The sequence below is a fragment of the Pelodiscus sinensis genome, chromosome 9 (assembly GCF_049634645.1).
Source record: "Pelodiscus sinensis isolate JC-2024 chromosome 9, ASM4963464v1, whole genome shotgun sequence".
In the NCBI taxonomy this organism is placed as follows: domain Eukaryota; kingdom Metazoa; phylum Chordata; order Testudines; family Trionychidae; genus Pelodiscus; species Pelodiscus sinensis.
In genome coordinates this window covers 23131921-23154139 of record NC_134719.1, presented here as the reverse complement: position 1 = coordinate 23154139, position 22219 = coordinate 23131921, and the positions used below count along the sequence as shown (strand labels likewise).

General features: G+C 42.6%; 1 protein-coding gene across 2 annotated transcripts in view; it reads right to left on the bottom strand.

Moving 5' to 3' along the window:
* Nucleotides 1–22219, bottom strand: part of TNNI3K (TNNI3 interacting kinase) — a 190841-nt gene that overhangs the window by 114888 nt on the left and 53734 nt on the right. For both annotated transcript variants that reach the window (XM_006130399.4, XM_075936240.1), the window contains 10 exons: nt 14851–14995; nt 14660–14764; nt 10782–10876; nt 9016–9165; nt 5607–5693; nt 3345–3401; nt 1940–2032; nt 1804–1861; nt 1481–1675; nt 1036–1140 (listed from right to left, as the gene is read on the bottom strand). In XM_006130399.4, the coding sequence (XP_006130461.1) occupies nt 1036–1140; nt 1481–1675; nt 1804–1861; nt 1940–2032; nt 3345–3401; nt 5607–5693; nt 9016–9165; nt 10782–10876; nt 14660–14764; nt 14851–14995 (1090 nt within the window). The remainder of the gene's footprint in view (nt 1–1035; nt 1141–1480; nt 1676–1803; nt 1862–1939; nt 2033–3344; nt 3402–5606; nt 5694–9015; nt 9166–10781; nt 10877–14659; nt 14765–14850; nt 14996–22219) is intronic.

Here is a 22219-nt window from a genome sequence, read left to right as displayed (position 1 = left end):
CAGAGAAAGAACTACCGGCAAAGGAAGCTTTTAGTGCAGCTGCCAGTTACACCAGGACATGAAAGCTTTGAGCAAGGATCAAAAGATCATACAAAAAAGAGATGTATGTGAAACACAGTTCTATAGTACACTAAGCTGGAACACTGAAACTGGGTCACTGGAGAACACAAACAAAAATGAATATGGTCATTTTATTTACCAAAAATGCTTATTTAATAACAGAAGAGAAAAGGAAGTAGATATGCCTTGTATGAAAGAAAATCCTTTCTGTGCCTAATAAGTTCCTAGCCCTTTACAATTCTTCCTGTAAGGGATTTATGGTCTTATAGGGTGAATTCCGTTGACTTAAAAGCAAGGTACTGCATAAAAATCATTTCCTTCCTTCAAGAGAGGATAAACTTTAAAGACCAGGACAGTATACTGGAGAGAATATAGTTGTTGAACAGCTGCATCCTTTTGGAAGGATTACCTTCTGAATTCAACAGACATCCCCATGAACAGTGGTTATATATAGAACATATGCTAGGAGTTGACGGGCAGTTGACAGTTTTCAAATCTGCTCCAACATTTACATACATACCAGTTCTTTTATACTTGAGCCTCTCCTGTCACTTTGTATGTATATACCAGCTGACTACTTCACTGAATGTCAAGTAACTATTTTAAGGGGTGCAACTTGGTGCAAATTACACAACAGATGTGTATTTCCCATGTCAATTTTATTCTTACTTGATGCATATAAATCATAAATAATTTCAGAATGACACATTGCTGTGAAATAGGTATTAATATGAAGGATAAATAAAATGTATCCAATAAATAATTCAAAATAAACATGTTAAAGCATTCAGTAAGGTCCCATGATTTAATCTGATCCATGCAGGTAGGTTCATGTACCTGTTTAAAGTCCCACAGATTTCAAAAAGATTCTGCCCAGGTACAAGAGTCTGGCTGGGCAGATCAAACAACAACATACTGTGTTTGTTTTAGGGCTACATCCTCCACTGAATTTGAGGGACAAGGAAAGAAACTTACCTGTTCAAGTCTCGATGTATGATTGGCTGTGTCAGATTATGAAGATACTCCATACCTTTGGCAACATCTACAGCAATGATTAATTTAGACTGTAAGTCAAGATTCCTAGATTTAAAACATATAGTACTAGTCAAAATGGAGAGATAAAAGACAAATTTACTTGCAATGTTCTGAAGAGATCATTATACTCTGACGGTTTGAGTCATCGGCAAATAAGAACTGCCTTCTTAGTTGGCATATTGTAATTTGCACACAAAATCTTGCCAAGTAAAACAGTAGTAAACTAGTTAATAGTTTTGTGGTTAGTTGCTAGTTTACTTCATATACCAAATAGTCTTATCATTAAAGCAATTATTTGGTACATTCTTCTAAATGAAATAGATATTAAATATTTGCACCAGTGAAATTATTTATAATAGGGTCATACAAAGATTTAATTGAATACCTCTTCTGTTCATGCAGCAGAGAAAAGAGTGATCCTCCAGAAATATATTGAGTGACTATAGCAAACTGACTTGGATCATCTAAGCATGCACCAACAAACTGGATGACGCAAGGATGATTAAGTCGGCAGAGGATAGAAACTTCACGGCAAAACATGTCCACATCAGATTTGGAACAGTAGGTATTGGCTCTGTAGCTAATAATTGATATGAAGAGAAATCACAAGTAAATGAAAAATAGCATGAAAATTATGTGGTATGATTTTTTTTGTACTCTAAATTAGGGTATTAACTCAGCAAAATGGAAAAGTCTTTGCAAACTTACCGTTTGATTGCTACTATTTTATTTCTGCATTTTCCCTTATACACTTTTCCAAAAGACCCTAAAATGATTAAAAATAAATAAGCACAAAGATATTTTCTGTGTGCATCAAACTTTTAAGAGGGATGCTTTCTGGTACCTGAGCCAATAATCTCATGGAACTCTATTTCAGAGAGCTGAAGATGGAAATGTGATGGCAAACCAGCACGGAGGAGGAGAACATCTGCCTTTTCTGTAAAAGAAAATTGTTATCCTTGTATGCAAAATGTTGGAGGTGTGTGTGTGGTGGGGGTGAGGGGGGAATAAAAGCACTTAAATTGACAAGAACATTACACAGTAGCAGCTGATTTTCCTACCATAAATTGGTTGACTGGTAATCCTATTTCTTTTTGTTTCAGTACCCATGATAAACCCCAATAATAAACAAGGGATTTGCAACATTACAGACGCCTCAGGGTTTCTTGGCTCTGAAGTCTTATCACTGATGAACACTGTCCCATAAGCATATTCTGTTTGGATCATGTGATTGTGGCATAAAATCCTTTATGTAAGGAATTAGTTCCTTATTCGGGTTTCTAGCACTCTACCAATGCTGTGTTTCTTATTTGTGATCTGATCCTACTGTTCAATGGCATTTGAAATCTAAACTCTAATGTTCAACTGAATTCACATGCGAAACATCCCTAAACTGTTAATCCATATGGTCTACCACAAGGTGCTTATAAGAATTTTTCTAGATAGAACATTTTAATGTGCATGCTGATTACATGTAAACAATATAAGCCCTTGAGTACACCCAGAGCTAACATTTGAAATGGAAAATCAAAGGCATCTCAAAATGTGAAATACCTTTAAAGATAAATTCTGAATTCTTTGGCTACATCTGCATCAATACAAAACCATTTATTTTTGGATAGCATCTTTCTTACAAAAGTATCTCCAAAGATTTCCCAGCAGATTTCAATCTATTGTTTGTTAGCTCTGCATTTATATATTTATGTTTATTTCTCTAGTATCAGTTCACTGTCACAAATTTTTCTCAAAAAAACCCCCACTGGTTTGAACCTGAAAAACAGTTAATTTCTCTGGAAATTTTAAAGTTGACAGAAAAGGAAAAGAGAGAGGTAATATCTTTTATTGGTCCCACTTCTTCACCTTTGCATAAGCTCAGAAATGTGTCTCTTTCACCAATCAAAGTTGGTCCAATAAAATATATTATCTCACCTATCTTGCCTCCCTAATATTCTGGAACCAAAACAGCTACAACAATGCTGCATATAAAAAAAATTAAGACTTCAGTAGTATGGTTTTGTTCCTGCTAGGTACTGAACACCTCTGTCTCCACTCAAGTCAATAAATCAGGGTAAGTAAATTGCTTTCCAAAATATTCCCATAGGAATACAGCTCCTGTTTTAGACATATTTTCTTTACATTTCTAAATAAAAAAATCAGGTAAAAATGATCATGTGTTGTATATGCAGGATGATAAACACCTTTAGCAACAGAATATAACACTTGTTTTTTTCCTCCTGCCATTAAAATACCTTTTGTCATGCTTTTAATCTTCCCTAGAGGGGATGGAACAGAGACGTAGGAACCATCTGAAATCAAAGAAGAAAATGAAGTTTATGAACTATTCTGAGGACAGTAGAAATGCCTTTGCTGATAAAAGAAGTGAGGCATTTTTTACTTAAAGAGTAGAGAAAATGTGAGCAAAAATATCATTTAAAAAATCTGATGGGACTATGAGCTCATGTTTTTAAACACATGAGCTCTCAATGCTAGGCAAGATGCTCAGTATAGGTTGGATCTCCCTGATGCTGCACCCTCAGGACCTGATGGGTCCCGGACAAAAGAGTTTGCTGGAACATGGGAGGCATGGAAGCTGGGGCACCAGCATCCCTGCTGGGCTCCTCTCTTCAGCTACCTGGCACTACTGCTCCTGGCCCTGAGCTTGCCAGCAGCCCTGCTGGACCTGTAAGCTCTGGTGGCCACATTGGATGTGGGCTCTGTAACTCCCCCACCTCATGGGCTCCAGAGGCACCACTGGCTGTGGCTCACCAACCCCATAGGCCCCGCCAGCCCCACTGCCCTTCTAGCCAGCTCTGTTCTCAGCTGTGGGCAACCTCTGTGCTCTGGCTAGTTACTGATGTTGCCAGACCAGAGTTCAGGACCACAGAGGTTCAAGGGGTATTGACATAGCTCCATTGTTGACCATATTTGCAAGTGATCAGCTTCAATGCCTGGAGACAGATTCACAAAACACTCACCACCCAAACAATGACTCTTGTGACACTTATTAGACAGATACTCGAGAAGGCTCAGTGCTCACCATGCACTGAGAATCTGACCTCTTGTTTAGATGCCTAAGGCTGTGTCTAGACTACATGCCTCTGTCATCAGAGGCATGTAGATTAGACACATAGGCAAAGTCAAATGAAGCCGCGATTTAAATGATCGCGGCTTCATTTAAATTTACATGGCTGCCGCGCTGAGCCGACAAACAGCTGATCAGCTGTTTGTCCGCTCAGCGTGCTAGTCTGGACGCTCCCCTGCCGACATCAAAGCCCTTTGTCGGCAGCCCCGTTATTTCTCGTGGGATGAGGTTTACCGGGGCTGCCGACAAAGGGGATGTCGACAGGGGAGCGTCCAGACTAGCGCGCTAAGCGGACAAACAGCAGATCAGCTGTTTGTTGGCTCAGCGCGGCAGCCATGTAAATTTAAATGAAGCCGCGATCATTTAAATCGCGGCTTCATTTGACTTTGCCAAAACAACAAATCTACATGGCTCCGTCGACAGAGCCATGTAGTTTAGACGTACCCTAAATGGGGACTGAACTCTGTTTTAAAATTTGGACTTAAATGCAGATGTTGCACTGTTAAAAATGTGACCCACACCATACAGTATACATGAAGGTATCAAGAGAGTGAACTGAAAAAATCTGAGATTTAGCTGTTCCGAGCAGATTTTATTTCCGTGTCTGTATGTGTTAGGAGCTTGTTGGAGTTAAAATTCAAGGATTTGTGCAAACTCAGCCCTCCAGAGATACACACGCTCCAGAAATACAGTATATCTAACCTGAAGCACACCCAGTTAGACAATCTCTGCTTTCTGTAGGCTTTTCAACATTAGTCCTATGGATATCAGTAGGATTTTTTCCATTCACTCACTGTGAGCAAATTGTGCCCAAGGTGAGCTAAGAAATCTAAGCAAGAATGCTTCATGTCTCATTTTCTTTGTAGATATTTTCTTAACACAATATAAAACTTTTGTGAGCCAAGATTAACAAATTTACTTCTTGCCATTTGTCATTTAGTCAGCAATAGAGATATTTTTGTAACAAAAAGAGTAATTAATCCCAGATACAGGGCAATTAGGTAGCTAAAGACATTCAAAAATATGAAGGATTGGACTGAACACAGAAACTTTCTGCATGCCAATAATCAGACATCAAACAAAGACAAAACAAAGAGAATGACTAAACAAGGTATTAAATATGTAGACAGGTATGTGTAATGATTATTAAGGATTTTTTTTTCAAAGCTTAGTTTTTATCTCTAATCAGTAACATAAAGTGACAATGCTTCTCTATGATAAAGGAGAAGTTTTGGCATAAATCAGAGACACAGTGTACCTGAAAAATGGGGACACTCGAGCCTATAAATTATCTTCACATATAAATTTACTGTACCAGATAATGCCTGATGCAAAGCTCACTGATAGCTGGGGAAAAATTATCACAGATTTTAATGGCCTTTGGATCAGGTCCTTCCGAATATAAAGTGACTAACTTATCAAACTGTACCTCCTCCAGGTTGGGAATATTCATTACAGGGTGAGTCATCCTGTGGTCTTTTATAATGCTTCAGAAGGGTAACAATGGCATCGTGTCCTAAAAAGAGGAATGATGATTTGAACATTAAATATCAATTTATACACAGGTTAGAAGAAGTTTTAAAATAAATAACGCTTCTGGTTATGAAAACATATAAAGAAGGTATTCAGTGGCCATGGTCAGAAATGTGATAGGATTTCTCAGTTAGGTGAACGTGGGGAAAACCTGGCTGAAACCCCCCTTCTGTAATTTTCACTATAGGCTGGCAGGGCAGGGTATGGCTACACTCCAAAAAATAAATAAATTAATAAATAAACAGGAGTAAGTCTGAGAACCTGTGTCAACTGACGGGCTGATGAGGCCAAAAATAGTAGTGTAGATATTCTCATTTTTACATAACCTCACTACTCCAAGAGCTGTGACTTTAAGAAACACATCATGGACCTTTTGATATGCTAGGAAGTCATGAGAGTTTGCAGTACTGAGCAACTGTTTCCATTCTGCATTTTGGCAGAAAAAGTCATATTGGACTAAATCTAGGGCTCAGACTAAGGATGTTAAATAACAATTAATTAACTAGTCAATAGGCACTTCTGCATTCCTCCTTTGAAATGGGCTCTTGTGTATTTCAAAGCTGGCACACTGTGTGCAGCCCGGGGCTAGCGGGAAGTCCTGCTGACTCCGGGCTCCATTAAGGTGCTTCTGCTTTGAAATGCGCAAGAGCCCAGGGGGATTTCAAAACAAAAGCAACTGCGTGAAGCCCGGAGTCAGCGGGACTTCCTGCTGGCGCCGGGCTGTACATGGTGTGCCAGCTTTGAAATGTATGAGTCCCCAACAGAGGCTCTTGTGCATTTCAAAGTGGAAGTGCCCACAGGGAGCCTGAGGTCAGTGGGGGACGCAGAGTTTCCGCTGACACTGGTTCCATGTGGCACTGCTGCTTTGAAATGCCACGTGGAGCTGGCATCAGCTGGAGACTCCTCAGCTGACCCTGGGCTCTGTGCGGCATTTCCCTGGAACCCAGGATCACCTGGGGACTCCTCAGCTGACACCGGGCTCTCCACTCTTTGAAATGCCATGCTGGAGCCTGGGATAGGCTGAGGAGTCTCCAGCTGATCCTGGGTTCTGTGGAAATACCACACGGAGAAGGCTGCTCCACATGTCATGCTGCGGGCCATCTAGTCTGGCTGTGGGCCGCTCCAGCCCAGGCAGGTCTGCTGCACCATGCCATGGGTGGTGGGGAAGGGGTGCTCCAGTCCTGCCAGGCTTGAACAAAATGTTTAACATTCCATTTAACCTGTTAACTTTTTAACCAGGATTTTACACCCTAGTTTTAATGCTTTTGGGGATCTCAGAATCTTCACTCTCTAATTTCTACTTTTCCCAGTCCAATGGAAAATTTTATCATAGATTCTTGCTCCAGGCATCAGCAAGGGATGCTGTTTGCCTCTCACACAGAATAGAGCAGAAACAAGAGAGACATTCAGAATGAGATTGTGATGCAGTGCTCACATACCAAGTACTATCTTGCATTTAAACGGCTCTCTTGGCTCTGTTTGCTTGGAAATGTTTTAATTCCCTGCCAACTCAGTGGTACAATTTGCTGGCATTTTCTTAGGGATATTCTTCATCAACAGCCTAATGAGTGCAAGCATTCTGGCTCCTAATAAACACAAACCTGCCAAAGAAGTGCCAGTAAGCTTGCAAGCACTGAAAGGCTTCCTCACTGGAGTTCTACTGTCCCAAAGATTGCTAAAGCTGCATTGTGTTGAATCCACTAGGCAATGTTTCCATCTCCTTAGATGATCCCTGGGATTTCATTTGGGAACAGACATAACACTCCATTTGTGTAATACTGGCTGATATTTTAATACAGTTGTCAAGGAGACAAAAATTTCTGCTTAGAGCAAATCTTAAGGAGAGCTATTGGCAACTAACTAATCAAGACAATCTACAACCTACTAACTGATTATTTGATGTTACTTATAACCTTAGTTTTTGGATCTCTATGTCTAGTGTAACTGAAAATTCCTATAATTACTATAAGTGATTGAGTGTATGCAGGTTTCAGAGGTAGCTAGCTATGTTAGTCTATTACATAAAAAACAACAAGGAGTCTGGTGGCACATTGAGGACTAACAATTTTATTATGGCATAAGCTTTAATGAGTTGCAACTCACTTCATCAGCTGTATAAAGTGAAAGAAAAAGAAACAGACAGTAGGGATACCGAGATGGGAGTGTTACATGGGAGATTGCACCACTAGCCCTCTGTGGTGCCTTGTATTATACGCAGAGACAGGAGAAGGGGGCACACACATTCTAATGCATGAAGTTCCCAATCCAACAATGGCTGTGCACAACTGGAAACATTTTCAGCAAAAAACAAAGCTTTTGGGTTGAATAGCAAAACAAAAGAAAAGCAGATCCCAAATCTGGCATGTTATTGAGACTATTCTATGGACACAAACACGAAAGTATAGTAGAAACTAGGGATGTTAAACATAAATTAACTAATTGAACAGTCGATAAGATTTCCATTGACTATTTGATTAGTTGATAAGGACTAGCACATGTTCTGCCTTTGAAATGTACAAGAGCCCCAACTGGGGCTCTTGTACATTTCAAAGCGGAAGCGCCCGCATGGAGCCTGGGGCCAGAGGGGACTCTGAATCCCCCACTGACCCCAGGCTCCATGCAGTGTTTCAGTCTTTGATATGCTGAAATGCACAATCTTTGAGATGCATTTCAAAGAGGCAGCGCCACCACTACACTCCTGTCCGTCCCACGGAGATGGAGTTGGGGGGAACCGGCTTTTAAGCTGGCTCCTCCCAGCACTCTCTCTTCTTCCCCCTGTTGCTGCCTCTTTATGATGGAGGCAGCAAGGGGGGAAGCGACTAGCTGACTAATGTGCCGACTATCCAATAAGCTTTTGCTTATCGGATAGTGGACTAGGTGATTAGTCGCTTATATCACTAGCAGGAACCCCTGAAAAGTTCTCTGCTCTGAGGAAATAAAGAATTGCTATATTTTAATGCACGGCTTCTTATCATGCCTCTTCCAGCCATAAAACTCAAACCTTCATCTATAGAAAACAGGCAGAAAATTGCATTTCTGAACAATCTTTCTGAAAAACGGATTTCTTTAATTTTAGCAGGACATTTTTGCAGCTAAGTTTGTGTTGAACCAAAGTGATGTTTAGCAGGCTAGAATATCTGATGAGATAAATTCCAGCCTTGGTTTTCATAACCCTTGATGCCAGGTGCTGGTATACAAATAGTGGGAGCTCCCAATCTACAGATGATACAGGATTATTTTGTACTATTATCTTCTATCTGGGGCGTTCCTACATGTTTGCAGCAGAAAGTGGAGAATTGACATACCTTTCTCATAAGCCCACATCAAACAGGTCTGCTCATCTTTTTCTCCACTAGACCTGCTGGGATCACAGGCTACCAGATTCATATCAGCTCCGTTATCCAGTAAAAACTGTACTAGACGAATATGACCATGGTAGCAAGCACAGTGTAATCCTAGAACATTAGAAAAGAAAGAAAAGTCATTAGGGTAAGCACAAGTGTTAAAGAATAATTGGACTTATAGGAATAGCTATAAAACTGGAACTGTTTTCCTTGATAAAGGCGAATATTATTAGACAAAAGACTGGGCAATGCAGGAACAGAGAATATTATTCTATAAGAGCCAATCTATTGTGTGCTCTATAGTATATGTCAGTACTTATTTTACCACATGCTACAACAAATGTATGCTAGCAACTTGATAGGCATGTAAGAACAAACAGAAAATGGGCTTCCCTGCCCTTTAGTTTGAGCAGGTCTCCTCCCTTTTTCTATGTCTGCACTGATTCCCCATCTATTCAGTGTTCTCCTCTGCACTTTAAAGTACTTCACGGACCATCTGCCTACATCTCTGTCCCTGATCCTTAGCCACCCAAATTTCTCTCAAGACTGATGCTTTCACCTTCTTAGGCCACTGCCCTCTTTGCACCCTCTTCCATGTCACCATGCTTAGTTAGAAAAGCCCCTCAATTAACATACTGCTCCTCACCACACAGTGCTAACATTTTATGAGAACCTACTTGCTGTATCAAGTGTGCTAGCTATAAAGACCGCATGCTGCTTTGTGTTTGGTCACTGCAATGTATCCGCTTCTGCCTGCAGGGTAGCCTCCCGGCTCACAGGCCATCCCTTGCTGGAGAAGTTATGCAATCTGGCCCAGGAGTTCCAGCAGGATGAGAGGTGCTGCCATTACCATTCCCTAAGCCCTGCCCCCTCCTGTCATCGCTTTGCCCTCTCCCCCCTGTTGCACCCCAGCTCCGTGAGGATGCAGTTTCAGGGAACACTGGGGTGGGAGGGAAGCTGGCACAGGGCGGCAGAAGGGTTGCACCTCCCCTCTCTGCTGCAGTAGGAGCTGTGGGGAAGTGGAGTGCAGCAGCATGAGTGCATCCCCTGAGTATGCTTTGCTTCCCCACAGCTCCTGTTCCTGCCAAGGATGACCCACAGCCTGATAGTTGGAGGCCCTGCTTTAGGGCAAGATACTAACAGATGCTCTCTGCTCTCAGCACCTATTGGCTTCAGTGGGAGTTGAGAATTCTCAGTCCCTTGCAGAACTGGGTAATTAGTCTATAACCCTGGAATTTCCAAAGGAGCGCAAGACTATGAAAATCTTTTTGAAATGTCAAGGGAGACTGAAGACCTAGCTGGCACAGCAGGCACCTTTGAAAATCCCAGCCAACCTTCAGAGCTGGAAACATCCTCTGATTTAGTACATTAAAAGTCTGGTGTTATCTGCATACACAAATAGGGTATGTCTACACTACCACCCTAGTTCGAACTAGGGTGGTTAATGTAGGCAACCGAAGTTGCAAATGAAGCCCGGGAGTAACGGTAGTTCGGAATAGGAAGCCTAATCCGAACTACCTACTCTGTGCCACATGTAGCCACGGGCACGGAGTCCGAACTAGAGGGGCTTTAAAAATGGCGGCGCCCGGCAAGATGCAAATGAAGCCCGGGATATTTAAATCCCGGACTTCATTTGCAACTTCGGTTGCCTACATTAACCACCCTAGTTCGAACTAGGGTGGTAGTGTAGACATACCCATAGTGAGTCACGGCCCTCATGACTGTACCTGTATGCCCATCTCTTCCTTGATGATTGATGTTTAAAACATTCTGGTCAAGGAGAAATTTTACAAGTTCAATATTCTTGCCATAGGTACAGGCACTGCAACAAATAAATAAGAACATTAGAAAAAAAAACCTCCCCCAGTCCACAGAAATAGACAAATTAACTTTGGTTACCTAAAGATTTCAAGGGAGTTACATTGGCATACACCCAGGTGACAGAATGGAGAATTTAAATGTGCAAATGCAGGGCTTATCTACTAAAACAAATATGTGCTTTTCTGGTACTTTGGAAATATCCTGAATGTCTCAGTGCCAATATTAAACACAGTTGTGCAGAATTAATTGGATCTGGTCTGTGACTGCTTCTAAAAAATTCTCTGTGGCCAAAAATATTTAGAACAAAATTTTTCACAAATTTTGCTGTGCCACCCCCTAGTTAGATGAAAAGGCTGGAGGCCAAGTGGATTCTAAGTATAAGGTAGTCCAAGCTTAGATTCCCTTTGGTCAGAAAAAGGAAAAGAAGCAATCACAGAATTCATGATTATAAGGAAGGGTAGAAGGGAGAACAGCAAAATAGAGACAATGGATTTCAGGAAGGCAGATTTTAGTAAGCTCAGAGAATTGGTAGGTAAGGTCTCATGGGAAGCAAGACTGAGAGGAAAAACAACTGAAGAGAGCTGGCATTTTTTCAAAGGGACATTATGAAGGGCCCAAACGCAAGCTATTCTGCTGTGTAGGAAAGATAGAAAATATGGCAAAAGATCACCTTGGCTTAACCAGGAGATTTTGCATGATCTAAAAATAAAAAAGGAGTCATATTAAAAAAATGTAAACTAGGACAAATTACAAAGGATGTATATAGGCAAACAATACAGGAATGCCAGGGCAAGATTAGAAAGGCAAAGGCACAAAATGAGCTCAAACTTGCTAGAGGAATAAAGAGAAACAAGAAGACATTCTATAAATATATTAGAAGCAAGAGGAAGACCAAGGACAGGGCAGGTCCACTGCTCAGTGATGAGAGAGAAACATTAACAGGAAACTTGGAAATGGCAGAGATGCTTAAAGACTTCTTTGTTTCGGTCTTCACCGAGAAGTCTGAAGGAATGCCTAACATAGTGAATGCTAGTGGGCAGGTGGTAGGTTTAGAGCAGGGGTCTCCAAACTTTTCTGCCCGAGGGCCGCATTAACTATCAAACAGCAGTTCGGGGGCCGACTACAGACTTGAGGTCCAAATAAAAAACAATCAAAACATGGATGTTGTTTTTAATTATTTATTTAATATTATTTTATTCAGTTATTATTTAATAACACATTGATACACTACACATGAACACCTGTATTAGTGTGAATGGTGAAATTGTTTCCTGGATGCCAAAATAGAGCCCAGCCCACTAATGACCTCATGAGAGAGCTAGCCAATAGGATAAGAACGCACTGGCCAATAGGGAGCAATTGTCCACGCCAAGTCCCAACCCCTCTTGCTGTGAGGGACGCGCAGAGCCCGGGCTCGGCCGTCGGTCCGCAGGGCGTGTGGCCGTCCGTTGGCGGCTCCGATCCCCCGCACCCCCGGCCGGGGAGTCTCGCTGCCCAGGGCAAGGGCTGCGCGGGTCCAGAGTCCCTCCTCCGTCCCGCTGGCTCCTCCGGCTTCCCTCTCCTGGCTGCCTGCCCAAAAGAAAGTGAGTGCCGGCCGCCCCTGTCCTTCTGGCCCCTCCCCCTTTTGAGCCGGCACGCACGGGGCGTGCCGCTCACCCTGGCGTCCCTGCCCCTTCTCCTCCTGGGTCCTGCCGCCTTCCTCGCCTGCCGCGCCTGCGGCTCTGCGCCCTCGCTCCCCTCCCCGTGGGCTTTCCCCTGGGCTCCGCTCCGCCGCGCCGCTCGGCGCTTCTCCGGGGGAGGGGCTGTCAGTGTGGGGAGTTTCTTCCCCACCCCAGCTCTGCGGCGCTGCGCCGCTCGGCGCTTCTCCAGGAGAGGGGCTGTTAGTGCGGGGAGTTTCTTCCCCGTCACAGTCTCCACGGGCCGGATGAGAGGGCCTCGCGGGCCGCATCCGGCCCGTGGGCCGTAGTTTGGAGACCCCTGGTTTAGAGGATAAAATAAAAAAAGAACAAGTTAAAAATCACCTAGAAAAGTTATATGTCTTCAAGTCACCAGGGCCTGATGAAATGCATCCTAGAATACTCAAGGAGCTGATAGAAGAGGTATCTGAGACTTTAGCTATCATCTTTGGAAAATCATGGAAGACAGGAGAGATTCCAGAAGACTAGAAAAGGGCAAACATAGTGCCCATCTATAAAAAGAAAATAAGAACAACCCAGGAAACTACAGACTAGTCAGTTTAACTTCAGTGCCAGGAAAGATAATGGAGCAAGTAATTAAGGAAATCATCTGCAAATACCTGGAAGATAATAAGGTGATAGGGAACAGCCAGCATGGATTTGTAAAGAACAAATCATGTCAAACCAATCTGATAGCTTTCTTTGACAGGATAACGAGTCTAGTGGATAAAGGAGAAGTGGTGGATTTGGCATACCTAGACTTTGGTAAGGCATTAGATACGGTCTCGCATGATACTCTTATCAATAAACTGGGCAAATACAACTTAGATGGGGTTACTATAAGGTGGGTGCATAACTGGCTGGATAACCACTCTCAGAGAGTAGTTATTAACAGTTCACAATCCTGCTGGAAAGGTATAACAAGCGGGGTTCCATGGGGGTCTGTTTTGGGACCGGTTCTAGTTCAATATCTTCATCAACTATTTAGATATTGGCATAAAGAGTATACTTATTAAGTTTGCAGATGATACCAAGCTGGGAGGGGTTGCAAATGCTTTGGAAGATAAGATCATAATTCAAAATGATCTGGACAAATTGGAGAAATAGTCTGAGGTAAACAGGAAGAAGTTTAATAAGGACAAATGCAAAGTACTCACTTTGGAAGGAACAATCAGTTTCACACATACAGAATGGGAAGCGACTATCTAGGAAGGAGTATGGCAGAAAGAGATCTAGGGGTCACAGTGGGGTCACAAGCTAAATATGAGTCAACAGTGTGACGCCATTTCAAAAAAAGCAAACACGATTCTAGGATGCATTAACAGTTGTGTTGTGAGCAAGACACGAGAAGTCATTCTTCCGTTCTACTCTGCGCTGATTAGGCCTCAGCTGGAATATTGTGTCCAGTTCTGAGCACCACATTTGATTAAAGAATGATTAAAGGTCTAGAGAACATGACCTATGAAGGAAAACTGAAAGAATTGGGCTTATTAAGTTTGGAAAAGAGAAGATTGAGCGGGGACATGATAGTGATTTTCAGGTATCTAAAAGGGTGTCACAAGGAGGAGGGAGAAAAATTGTTCTCCTTGGCCTCTGAGGATAGGACAAAAAGCAATGGGCTCAAACTGCAGCAAGGGAGGTTTAGGTTGGACATTAGGAAAAAATTCCTAACTGTCAGGGTGGTTAAACACTGGTTAAGTTGCCCAGGGAGGTTGTGGAATCTCCATCTCTGGAGATATATTTTAGAGCAAGTTAGATAAATGTCTCTCAGGGATGGTCTAGACAGTACTGGGTCCTGACATGAGGGCAGGGGATTGGATTTGATGACCTCTTGAGGTCCCTTCTAGTCCTAGTATTCTATGATTCTGTGATTTATATAGCTGATGATGAACTTTTAATATCTCTCTCATGCATGTTATCATCATCTAGTTCAATTTCTTCCTCCTTCTCCCCCTGTCCCTGTGGTGGCACCCACATTTAAGCTTTTCCTCTATCTCAGATGCGTCTGACATTCACACCTTCCTGCAGTCCTGATCTTGCTTAGGTTCAAGTGATTTCTACTGTCAATTTTGCATGCATCTGTGAGCAGAAATGTTTAAATGTCCTACCTGTGAAAAGCTGTTTCACTGAATATGTTTTCCTTAGTCAAACTTTCTGTTCCTGACAGCTGGATTATTTCCTTGACAACTTCAAACTTTCCATTGTAACAAGCACTGAAGAAAAAGTCAGCAGAGTATTATTGATAATGCTATGAATTACACAGTTGCAATGCAAAGCAAAGCTTCTCTGCATTACTCACAGGTGCAAAGGTGTATCTCCATAAATATTGGCCACATGGGGCTGAACTTCAAAATTGCTTTGGAGTAGAAACTTCACAATTTCATGATGTCCAAATCGAGAGCAGAAGTGTAGAGGAACATGGTCTTCATTGTCCTGAGCATTCACTGTTATTTGAATGAGACAGAGGAAAGAAAATATTTATATTCACTGTCATTTTGAGAGAGAGAGAGAGAGAGAGAGAATTTTCATGTGTTCACTATGAAATCCCAAAACAGTTAATTGATTAAATATTTATGGGCCTGCTCCTGCTTCATTGAAGTTAATGAGACCTTTTCCATTGACTTCATCTGATGCAGGATCAGACCATGTTATCTGACACTGTTCATAATGCATTGTCAAGGTCACTATTTTGTAATTATTCAGAATGTAATTAGTTATTGCAACAGAAGATTTACTGAATGTTTCAATAAGTTTTCAGTGAAGAAATGAGGAAGGTATTAGTGAATTAGTAATCCTGGATTGCTGCCAGCGTATTAACAATGTGAAACAAAACTATGATCCAAAGGCACTAAGCATAAGTAAACAACCAGCTGAGTTATTTGTATGAGTGGAACAAAATTCATTCACTAAAATAAATCAGGAAGAAAATCTTTCATGGCTGGTCCCTGGAGTGGTTTCCTTAAGTATCAGCCTTAGAAAACCATGGAGCCAGGAGCAATTACAGAGTGACAGGAAAACATCAAAATGGAAGTACAGGAGGCACATGTAAGAATATGATGTTTCATGCAAATTAATAAAATAATTTATAAAAAACAAACTAAGAAAAAAGGGTATTGCTCTTTTCTGGATTTCCCAAGTTTTCCCTTTTCCTCTATGGCTCTGTTTCAGGCAGTCTTTGAGTCATAGAGTTAAGGCTAGAAAGGACAACCAGAGCACTTAGTCTGACCCCTCATTTCATACAAGCTACTTTGGCATGCTAAACCCAAATCAGACCAAAGCCCACAGGAGACTAGACAATTATGAGCTGCAAGCAGACAACAGGAGGGATGGAGTTTTACTAGTGCCCTTCACCTCCATAATGGCAGGAAAATGATCACATGAAATGTGCTTCATATAATCCTGACAAGTGACCTGTCCCCAGGCACTGAAGAGGAAGCTGAAAACCACCTAAGGACACTGCTAATCTAATCTAGGAGAAAATTCCTTCCCAGCCCCACCTCTAGTGATCAGTTAGGTCCTGAGCACATGGGAAAGAACCAACCAACCCAGCACTTGTGAGAGAGGCCTCTTGATGCACTTCAGAGCCCTGAGCTTTCCATCGCCAATATTCCATCTCTAGTCATCGTCATTCCTGATGCTTCAGAGTAAAGAGATTTTTTTAAAGGTACGCACATTTAACTTTATACCCAGGAATGGGGCAAGATATGGACCTACTGGTTTGAGTGACGTTAATCAGGTATGTAAATGTTTGCAGGATCGGGATAAGCAAATCTGAGGCAGGGACAGTCTATCTCTTGTATATTACAGTAAACTTCCGATAATCCGGCACCTTTAGGACCCAGGGGGTGCCGGATTATCAGATATGCCGGACTATCAGAAGGGGGGGCTATGAGGGAGGTGGGGAGGGGGGAAGCTACCCCAGACCCCCTCATAGCCCTCCCTTCTGATAGTCCGGCTCTGCCCCAGGAGTCCCCGATTCAGCCGCTGCTGGTCAGTTTCAGCAGCGGCTGAATTGGGGACGCCTGCAACAGAGCAGCTGGGGTGCTGCTGGGTTGGTCCGGTAGAGCCAACCCCTTGGCGCAGCGAGACCAACCCGTCAGCACCCCAGCTGCTCTTGGGGACGCCTGGGGCAGAGCAGTTGTGGTGCTGACGGGTTGGTCCCGCAGCGCCACTCCTCGGCGCTATTGGACCAACCCAGCAGCACCCCAGCTGCTCTGCCCCAGGTGTCCCCAAGTCAGCCGCTGCTGATACTGATCAGTGGCTGACTCCAGAAAGCCAGAGGCAGAGCTGCTCTTCCCCAGGTTTTCTGGAGTCAGCCCTGGTCAGTTTCAGCAGCGGCTGAATCAGGATGCCTGGGGCAGAGCAGCTGGAAGGCTGCTGGGTTGGTCCCACAACACCGAGGAGCGGCGCTACTGGACCAACCCAGAAGCACCCCAGCTGCTCTGTCCCAGGCGTCCCGATTCAGTCGCTGCTGAAACTGACCAGCGGCTGACTCCAGAAAGCCAGAGGCAGAGCTGCTCTGTCCCAGGGCTTCTTGGAGTCAGCCCTGGTCAGTTTCAGCAGCGGCTGAATCGGGACGCCTGGGACAGAGCAGCTGGGGCGCTGCTGGGTTGGTCTGGTAGCGCCAAACCTCGGCGCTGCGGGGACCAACCCAGCAGCACCCCAGCTGCTCTGTGCCAGGTGTAGCCAAGTCAGCTGCTGCTGAAACTGACCAGCAGCTGATTCCAGGAAGCTGGGGCAGAGCAGCTCTGTCTCGGGCTTCCTGGAGTCAGCCGCTGGTCAATTTCAGCAGCGGCTGAATCCGGGACAGCTGGGGTGCTGCTGGGTTGGTCCCGCAGCCCCGAGGGGCAGCGCTACTGGACCTACCCGGCAGCACTCCAGCTGTTCTGCCCCCTGCTTCCCGGATTCAGCGCTGGTCAGTTTTAGCAGCGGCTGAATCGGGGAAGCTGGGGGCAGAGCAGCTCCAATGGTCCGGCTGCCCGGAGCACTTCCGGGTTCCTGATGGTGGCGGACTATCAGGAGTGCCGGACCGTCAGATGCCGGACCATCAGAATTTTACTGTACATTGAATTAATTATATAATAGATGACATATCATTGTGTGAGTTTGGAGTGGCTGCATTACTCTTGAGAGGCAAAAACATTTTATAGCAGTCTCATAGATTTTGTATGTGGTGGCATATATTTCACAAAGGGAAAAATCTACAAATGTTTTAGAGGAAAATTAGTAAAAATATATTAAGGCAATTTCTTGTATCGCTCCATCTAGAAAGCCATTTACCATACAGTTGTATCAGCTGGAGAGGAAAGAAAAATTAAAATACCTCTAAAAATAACTAAAATCCACCAAGAGTCCTATTGTGATACCAATCCCTTAAAATTCAGTAGGATTATTATTTCCCGATTTAATGACTATATTAAAAAACATCTTACGGGACAGTTTGTATAATTAGCTATGGGTGAACGTCAGAGGGGTTGGGGTGAAATCCTGGCCTCACTGATGTCAATGTCAAAACTCTCATTGATGTCAATAAAGTCAGGATTTCATTCTTAAAGCTTTGAGTGTCAATTAATTAAAGCACAAAAGTATATATTCCTAAATGTTTTGCTGAATCAAGACTTTTTTTTTCAGTTAGCACTCACCAGAACAGCAAAATGCTATTTTCATTGGACGGCAGCATGTTTCCCACAAAATCTTCCTCCTGGAAGTGGTAACTTCCAGAGGAGAAGTTTCTTTCTAATCCTCTCGATTAGAGGCTGGTTTATATCCTGATGCATGAGGGTTTATATAAATTATTTTTTATCTGAAGCAGTGATACTCAACCTGAGGTTTGGGAGGCACAAGTGATGATTAATGCACCTCCTGCAACTCTTTGAAACTCATGATATTAAAACACTGTAATTTAATTATTAAACAATCTAAGTTATTAATCAATTAGGATGCTTTTGCTAGGTTATTAACCAATTGTAGAATACTTGCCCAGTCATTTTGCTCTGGATGTGTGTGTTTGTGTGTATAAATGTACATACAAAAATTGTTTCATTTACTATTTCTATACATAGTAAATAAAACTATGAATTCACACTAATGTGGTTCTTTTGAATAATGTTGATCACTAATTTGACTTCTGAACCAATAAGGTCTGAATATTACTGGTCTAAAGTAACTGTGGATGTTCAAGGTACGCATATAAATTGTTCATCACCCTTTTAGATCCAAGAAGCTCTTGGTTTCAATGATATATCGTGGCAATAAGTTTCGTGGGTTACTTATGCATTGTGCAAAATCAGTTTTAAGTTTGTTGCTTTTCAGTTCCATCAACTGTTCTTTTGTTTTTGTATTCTGAGAAGGAGAAAATGGCCTACAATTTCATTTCTCTTTAGACCATTCATTATTTTGTATAGCCCTATTGTGTCATCTTTGATTTCTTACTATTGTCATCTGTCATAGTGCCAGAGGCTAACACATTTGGAACTAGAATAAATAAGAGGGAAATAAAATGTCAAAGTTCACCTCTCCTAGAAGAAGAAGCCCACCAAGTGGTCTGAGAGGCAGGAGTACTTCACCACCTTCCAAACCACAACAAAGAGCTGCACAGAGAGCAGTGAAGCAGAGCTTGGCACATTCATTTATGCCCTGGAGAGTGAAGCTGAAACTATTTATAAAGTATTTCCTTTTGCGGAGGCGGGAGATAAGAATAACTCTGACATTGTTTTTTTTTAAAAAATGCAATGAGCATTTCATTCCCAAAAGGAATGTAATAGACAACAAGGATATATTCCCCAAGGGAGCAGAGGCCTAGAAAAAAGCATGAATGCTTTCATAAGGTAATTACAGGAACAGGTAAGGAATTGTGGATTTGCTTTCAGTAAAGAAGGTTGTATAGAAATATACTAATAGTCGGATTTTTTAAAAGAACTTTTTAAAAAATCACAGGTAGTATCTCAGCTAACGTGGGACAGCTGGTGCCACTAGTACAGGTTGGACCTCCCTTCTCCAGCACCCTCAGGATCTGTGTGGTCCCAAAATATGGAGTTTGCCAGATGAGGGGAGGTCAAGGCTCCCTCCGTGGCTGTAGGCTCTGCTTGGAGCTGCACTCCCTGCTTCCTATTGCTGCCTCTAGCCCCACACTGTGGCAGGCCTGGCCAGGACTGCATCCTCCACTGTGATGCTCCCAGACAGTTGCCGTCCCTGCTGCCTCCATCCCCGGCAGTGGCTGTGCCCCCCTCTTCCCACCACGGTACTGGTCTGGGCTGCATGCCCCGGTGACTACAGCCCCACCCAGGGATGAGCTCCCTGTGTTAGCCCCAGCCAAGACTGTGCTCCTGCACTGTGCGGCAGCCCCAACTGAGTCTGCGCTTCTCACAGCTCCAGTTACCTGTAGGCCTGACTGGGGCTGTGCTCCTTGCTACCAGCCCTGGCCAGGGCTGTCATCTCCCCTATGCTGGCCCTCCTGGGGCTGGGCTCCCTACCACCAGCCCAGCATGGGCTAGGATTCTGAACCTGGCCAGCTGGATCAAAGAGTCCCAGATTTTAAAGGTTCAACCTGTAGGGCAGCCTGTGATAGCAAAAATGCAACTCGGCCAGCAAGAAAACAGAAGCATAGTACACAAAGAAGGAATGAACAAATCACAATTGGGGAAAAAGAAGTTCTATAAAAAATTACCCTTCAGATCATCAAGTAACTTGTGTTGAAATATGACACATACAGCAACTGCCAGTCAACTAAATCAAGAAAAGGAGCACGCATGTGTGCCAAGGAAATAGCCAAGTGAATGCTTCCTGGTCACAGGGCTCAGTATTGAAAAACAACATTAATGAGTAGACTTCTCCTGTTAACCTGAAAATCAGATATCTAATTTCAATTTGATTTTAATGGGCAAATGATTGTGATTTGCAAAGAGACTTTTAAGAACATGAGTCACAACCCTGGGTAATGTTCAATCATTTGAAGGGGGAGACAAGTTTTCTAGGCTAATTAAATAAAGGACTGACATAGGGAATGAATAAATATTTGACAACCATGGTTGCAATCTACTGGACCAAAGCATGACCATTGATGCAGGTTTCATAAAAGGCAGAAAAAAAATATTGTATTATGTTTGTGCAAAGGCAAATGATATACTTGTCTACTAGCTACTGGCTATTTTCTAGACGTATAGAGATTCTATTTCTTACTATACCCACTGGATTACAAAACAGATAAAAGGTGCCTTTTCTCATTTTGGAGACATAGTCACCAATAACAGTACAATCTGCTGATTCAGGGTGCATCCACACTGCACAGTTATTTCGGAATAACTAGTGTTATTCTGAAGTAACAATGCGAGTGTCTACACAGCAATTCTGTTATTTTGAAATAATATCGAAATAATGGGTGGGTTGTTCTGACTTCTGTAAACCTCATTCCATGAGGAATAACTCCTCTTCCAAAATAACTTTTTCAAAATAGCTGCAGTGTGGACGCTCTGCTGCTATTTTGAAATAGCTCCTCACCAGGGCCATTCTAAGTAATTTTTCCCCAGTGCTTCCTGGGGCTCTAAATTGAGATAGCCCATCCACATTAGGGGAGCCGGCCTTGGACTAATTTTAAGGCTTCCCTATAGTGTGGGTGCTCTATTTCGAAATAAGACAGTTTGAAATACATCTTTCAGAATAGCTTAATCTGAAAGAAGCATGCAGTGTAGATGTACCCTTAGGCTACATCTACACTGCGCTCTATTGAGCATGAACATATGCAAATGAGGTGCCATTTTTGTGCAACGGGCTTTTGCTCAAGAAGGAGCAGTCTAGACTACTCCTTCTTGTGCAAAACCCCCCTCTTGCGCAAGAGCCGTTCTGCCTGAAAATAAGCGGCAGAACGGCTCTTGAGCAAGAAGGGGCTTTTGTGCAAGAAGGAGCAGTGTAGACTGCTCCTTCTTACATAAAAGCCTCTTGTGCAAAAATGGTGGCTCATTAAGTATGTAAATGAGGCGCGGCGATGTTTATCGCCGCACCTCATTTGCATATGTTCTTGCACAAATAGTGAAATGCAGATGTAGCCTTAGAGTTCCCAGCTTCTGCAAAATAATGATTTCAAGTGTATTACTTCTGGCCGCCACCACTCTCATGTGGCTAGAATATAAAAGAGTATTCTAAATTAACAAATAAATAGATAAATAAATAAATAAACTGATCCTCGCCTTCATCTTGTGCTGGGTTAACAGGGAAACCCTGTTATTAGGCATTCAAGTAAGACCGTTCAGCTTCCACAATTAAGAAAAATATTTTCAAACTTAGAGGCAAAGCTCCTACCTAAGTGGCCCTCTTCAAAGGATGTGAGGCTGAAAAACAATAAATGTAAGAGGTCTCAGTCCTTCTTTAGCCATCAAAATGACTATCAATATTAATTCAATCTTAAATTAGGAGACCCTGTTTTGATAAAACTGGACACAAAATAAATAATTTGATCAAATATACTACTACTGTCTTAGTAGGGCCACAATATTTAAGAAAAAATGTTTTATTTATCTAGTTATTCTACTAAGAATTCCTTCCCAATGGTGCTCATATTGAATTCCATGTAAACTATTGGACTAGCATTTGGGAAGAAAGTGTACTGTGCTTACAGCATATTGATTATGCAAATAAAGTACGTGAACAATGGATTTGTATATTTTCCTGCGTAT